Raw genomic sequence first — 6,000 nt, forward strand, 5'->3', positions numbered from 1 at the left:
GATCTTAGTATATTAAATATGCTTTTATAAAAGCATCTTAAACTGTAAGTTGTATCACACATTTCAAAGTTATTGCTGGATGAGAAAATTAGACACTTGCAATGCAAGTCTTCGCATCTGTAGTCATATATACACTAAACACAAGCTTTGCAGCTCCATCTTCACATAGACTTTAGATTCGCAATTTCAAATCAGGCTTTAATACATATAATAGGGCAAATGGTGATAACTGAAAGTTTTAAATAAGTCTTGATTAGTTTTCTACACTTCAAAAACTATTTGTAGGGGCAAACAGATCTTACTGGTTCAGTCCAGTATTCAGTTTATGCTGGATGAATCTTCAGACATGTAGAAACTTTAAAACACGAGTAAAAAGTAAAGAAACTTCAGATGTTTGTTTACTGAACTCAAGCTATCTAAATAGATCTTTTTCCTCTTAATGCAGAGCAGATTGTTCAACAAATAATTTGATCTATCACCTTGCTTGGTAGCTATGGAATGTTTGGTGAAAATAAATAGATGGCGTTTCTTTTCTATTCTACATTTTTCCCTTTGTGAAAAATTAACTATTGCTTGTATAGGACTGTCATGAAAAGAATCTGAGAGTAGCTTAGACAATGAAAACACAAAGAACAAATGAACAAAATATGTAAGCTATAATTTGTACAAGAAATGACATGTCTTTACAATCTTTTAAGCCTTTCTTCATTATATTAAATATGCAATATGCATAGGCATAGGCATTCATATTCTTGGTCAATATTTAGTGCAAGGTTTTTTGACTAGAAAATTAGATTGGTGTTTTCATTTATAACAAAGGTCCAACCAGAACACAGTGAACAGAAGTATATAACACCATCCAGTAAAGTTAATCTCAAGATGTACTCTAAATAAAGATCAAGACTCTTACGCTGGTGGCAATGCAAGCTGCCAGGCTTATGGACTTGCCAATGTTGGCGACTGTTGCAAGCAGTAAAAAGTGCTGAGGAAAAATTAGAGTCAGCAACTCTACACCAACACTGATGCTGAACAAAACAGATGTAGAAAACCTCACTCTCTGCAAAAGTAGCCAATTTTAGCTGGAAGCCAAAATTCGGACTCCACAAGGTTGCAGCCTAATTAAAGTCATCATGACAAACCTTTAGATCAGCATCAAATGCAGAGCCCAGGCTTGCTGAATAGATAAATTTGCTCAGCCGCCCAAGCCCATCTTTGAGCACCCAATTCAAGGCTGCTGCTGAAGGAAGAGACCGTTTTGCTCCTATTCCAATGGCCAGCAGCATTGCCTGCAGGTTCCTCCATGTCTTAGCTCAGTCAGTTTGAAAAATGATATGTTCAGATTTCAATAAAGCAACACGATTTGTCCTAGAGCAACTCATTAGTTAATCTAAATTCATGTAATTTCTTATTTACATCTCAGAAAAAACCTTTTTTACCCTAAGCACCACAAGCAAATACAGCAAAGTAAAAGACAAAAAGAGGACTCATTTCTTCTCCATTCCGCTATTAAAAAAGCACGTCCCAGCATTGTCTAGAAACACTGAGTTGTAGTAATACTCGAGTGTCTTCTGTAACTTAATTTTTATCCCCATAGGGCCATATGCACCCAATCGATAAGAATGATGCGTACATCTCTTCCACAAACCTTAAACAACAAGCATCACTACTGCAAACAACAAAGGAAATGCAGTAGGGCACTTAACCGCTTTAACCTTTTCACTGAAAACAACAGCACTTCTCAAAGGGCATTGAGTCATACTCTAATGATAATGTTTTTATTGAAAATGATAATATTACAAATTCGTCCAGACTATAATATGCTTCCATGAAAGAATCAGGGGTCAAAATTCCATTTAATGCATTGTAACCTTTATTTATGCTAATATTACAAATCGGTCCAAAATATAATATGCTTCCATTAAAGAATCAGGGGTCAAGATTCCATTTAATACATTGTAACCTTCATTTGCCTCAGTCAAAAAACAAACTTTGTACATTAACATCCACAGATGGCACAACGTAAAACCAACAAGCAAGAGAAGAAGTCTCAAAGCAACTGCTGTGCGAAACAATCTAACAAGGCAATACCCCGAAACAGGTTGTAAAGCTGTATATAAAATTGAATCTAAATTTAAATCTGAATCTATAAAAAAAAGCATAGCAGCTGTTCCAGAACGAAGAAGGAAGAGTTTACTTACATCCACAAGACTAAAATTGTTTATGGGGCCTCAAAGCCTAAACGATTTTGTGTTATGTGTTACCAGAATACTTCAAGAATCATACAATAACAGAATGCCTAAATACAAAAATAATTTCGTCATCATCTAATGCGGACAACAAAGATAAAAGGAAGCAGCAGAAATTCGTACCTGAGTGGCTTGAACTTGAATGGCTGAGCTGAATATGCGATGAACAAACTGCCATTTCAGAAAACCCATGTAATTTGATGTAACCTGCTCTGGAACAAAAAGGGATATCAGTATTAACCTCACCCTTCTCACGCAATCCTTGAGGAACTGCTTAAAGCTTTGGGCCTCCAGTATTTTTAATTGTTTCTCCAGGAGAAGGCACTGGCCGTCCCAAGCATACCGTAAAGAGACCCCTTTCCTGTGCACTAGAATGGGCACATACTCCAACTCCTTAATCTTCATCTCCTTTTGCTGCTTATGCTCTGCCTTAAGACCTTCTGGAAAAGCATCCCGTGTACATGCCTGCGCATATAGTTTAATGGGTTTCTTAGAATTTCCAGGCAGTTTCCATCCGCGTCTTGGCTTTCCAGAAAATCCCTGCTTAAGTCCATGTGAATTAGTCTGAAACAGAGAGTTTTGATAGCTGTTCATTGATTAAACGACGAGTAACTCGAGAATTGGATTTTGAACAGAGGCACAAGTCTGTCTCAATGGTGGAGGGCATTGGATATCTGGCAAAAAAATTTACATCATTTTCAAACTTTCGTGCCGTGGTATTATTAAATGTGTACACTCTTCTTCAATACCAGTCGTCTCTGTTTGCAAATTGGACACGGAATGCCGATGATGTAATTATCATTTTAGATAAAGCTGGATGATTGTTGTCAAGGATAGACATGAATTGCACTCGGAAGCATCAGGAGTCGGTCAATAGTTATCCTCTAAAATTAACAAGTTTCTGATTGCTATTTGAAATTTAAGAACTCCAAGGGACAATGCCGTTATGAGAGATTTCTGGTAGAAATGCATTCCTCCCACACACAGGCGGTCGATAGACCCCGGCTATGCGGCGGCCCTCCCACGCCATTCCAAACCATAATTTGATGGCCGTATGATTGTATTCAAATATTTTTTAATAGATTATCATATTTTATTTTTAAATAAACAATAGGAGAATCTACATAAATGGTCAATATTGTGTATGATTTTCAAGCATAAAAGGTAAGAGGTATCAAATAACTTGAAAAGTAATCAAATATTCTTTTAAAAAATATTTATTTTATTTTTAAATAAACAATAAATGAAAGCATAGGATCTATATAAAGGGCAAATATTTTTTAATATGATTTTCACATACAAAATGTAAAAGATATAATCATTCTCAAAAGTATAGAATAAAGAAAAATGAGGTATATTGTTGTTTTATTGCTTTCAAGAAGACTTTTGGCATGGTGTATAACGTATGATCTATAGAGAATGAAGGATTGAAGTCTTTTAGATTATTCACTAACCATACCCACCCTCTCATCTATCGGTTGCCTCTATTTGGGTCGTGGACGGACATCTTCCAAGTCACTTTCATCACTGTCACTCTCTTCAATGAAGGAGGAAGAAGGAGTTGAAGAAGTAAAGCTTGGACAACTTTCTTCAAAGTGTACCCTCCTCTCATAGAAAATTTCATGTGTTTATGGATCCATTAATTTGTAGGCTTTATGAGAATCCTATTATGTTAGTGTAAATAATTAATTATTATTACGCTTTACTTAAGTTTACTTAGGATAATGCATTTTATATTAGTTGTATTCTAGACACTTAGGAATATGCATAGACATATGAGTTGTCATGTTAACAACACACGAGTTAGCAACTTATTTGAGCTCATGGTGTCTACAACATCTCTTTATGGGATACACCTATGTAAACTTATCCTCACATCATCGCACAAACTCTTGTGCTCAATGGAGGGTAATCCACTCTTGGTGGACATGTGCTTATTTGTGATGTTTATCTCTTTGCTGACTCCTAGTCATTCTAGTTGTCTTTATATGCAAGGCACTTCTAGTGTGTATTCATCTGATATCCATTATCATTTTGATCGTTATTGAGATTCTCATTTGATCATCATTAGTCTCTCTTGTGCTATCTATTGAGCTTCTTGATCTTGGTGTTGAATTATTGCCTTAGGCAAATTCTTACATGGTGTTCTCCTAGAAAAATGAGTAAATAATTTTTCATTTCTATTCAAGCTCTATGATACTTGTGTTATACGATATTAAGAGTTTACAATATGTTTCTTGTACTTTTATGTTGTTTTATTAAGACATGTTAAAGCTTTGGATATAAATTATTCTTCAAACCTTTTTAAACCTTTTTTTGATAATTTTGATTTTCCATGTGATATATTAATGTTAAATTGTGCATGTTGTTGAATAAATATTATTTTGAAGTAGTTATGGACATGCAAATGTTTTTGTGCACACTAATATCTTGATGCGGTTGAGGATGAAGCTTAGGAATTGGAGGACCTCCTACCAACTACTTGGTTGTCAATGAGGTCAAGTAGGACAACATATTGAAGGGGTCAAAGAAGTGAAGACCTTTAACTCTTGTGGAAGTAATAACTCCTCCTCCAATGTTCATTTATGATAGTTGAATAAATTTAGGAGGATTTGTTGTGCTCAATCTTCTCTCAAGTGGAATTGAGTTGATTTGGTCATGGTCATGCACAACCTCCTCTCTTCTTCATGTTTCTAATAAAGTTGATCCTCCTAGCTTGTTGGGAGTAGAACCGGACAATTAGTTAAGAATAGTTAAGATTTTCTTCTATAAACAAGTGCCACATAGTGGCTAAGTACTTGCCTATAGTTATGTTACTATAAAGTTTTATATAATAGAAAAATTCATCTACATAAGGCGAATAGATATTATAATAACTTTGTAATGTGTTCCTTGACAATATAATTTAATCAATTTTTTTTTTTGCATACATATTTCAAAGATAAATGTTCATATCATAGGGTATTAATTGACATTTATCTTTAAATCAATTGTTTTATCCCAGTAATACACTTATCCATATTATATTACTTCCTTGATATGTAATATGTAATATTAGTATAATTTTTTAATTAATTAGTTTAATTCTAATATATTTCAACATATTTATAATGGTTCTAGATATATAAGAAAGATAAAATATTAATTATAATATAATAATAATGAATTTTAATTGTTATCTATATTGATTTTCAAAACTATTAATTAATTTAATTCTAATATATTTCAACATATTTATAATGGTTCTAAGATAAAATATTAATTATATTATAATAATGTTTAATTTTAATTGTTATCTATATTAATTTTCAAAACTATTGTAAAAATATTTGTGCAACAAGATCAAATTATTAATTATAGTGTTATAACGTATTGTTCCAATAATTATCTATATAAAAACTATTGTAAAAATCTATGTACAGAACAACTAAAGCTTAAAAATAGAATTTTAATGTACTTTTTAGAGACAAAATAAGGCCCTATAATATGGGCAAAGAAATGTGCTAAAATTAGGGATAGGAGGAACCTATTTAAATTATTATTTTTAAATCATATCTTACGAATTCACAAATCCACATATAAGAGTCCAAATCATTCATCTAATCAAAATCTCAAAAAATAATATCTACATATTTTAGAGTTAAAAAATTGACATGTAGTTTTAGAGAAACATAATACTTATAAAAAAAACACTAAATACAATGAATTTGAATTGGTAGAGGAGAGTACATTTAATAGCTAGTTAACATGAGTA

The 6,000-nt window shown here is 32.8% G+C and overlaps 1 protein-coding gene across 2 annotated transcripts in view; it reads right to left on the reverse strand.

Annotated features, from left to right (window-relative positions):
• Nucleotides 1–3,294, reverse strand: part of RUS4 (root UVB sensitive protein (Protein of unknown function, DUF647)) — an 81,459-nt gene extending 78,165 nt beyond the window's left edge. Inside the window, exons 1-3 of one of the 2 annotated variants that reach the window (XM_089787754.1) lie at nucleotides 2,370–3,183; nucleotides 1,140–1,286; nucleotides 911–1,057 (exon numbers count right to left, since the gene is read on the reverse strand). In XM_089787754.1, the coding sequence (XP_089643880.1) occupies nucleotides 911–1,057; nucleotides 1,140–1,286; nucleotides 2,370–2,840 (765 nt within the window). In that variant the 5' untranslated portion in view covers nucleotides 2,841–3,183. Of the gene's footprint in view, nucleotides 1–910; nucleotides 1,058–1,139; nucleotides 1,287–2,369 lie in introns of both variants that reach the window. The other variant, XM_089787752.1, reaches the window with a different exon arrangement.
• Between the last annotated feature and the right edge of the window lie 2,706 nt (nucleotides 3,295–6,000).

The sequence above is a fragment of the Cupressus sempervirens genome, chromosome 6 (genome assembly GCF_028749045.1).
Source record: "Cupressus sempervirens isolate cs-2001-9-10 chromosome 6, ASM2874904v1, whole genome shotgun sequence".
Taxonomy (NCBI): domain Eukaryota; kingdom Viridiplantae; phylum Streptophyta; class Pinopsida; order Cupressales; family Cupressaceae; genus Cupressus; species Cupressus sempervirens.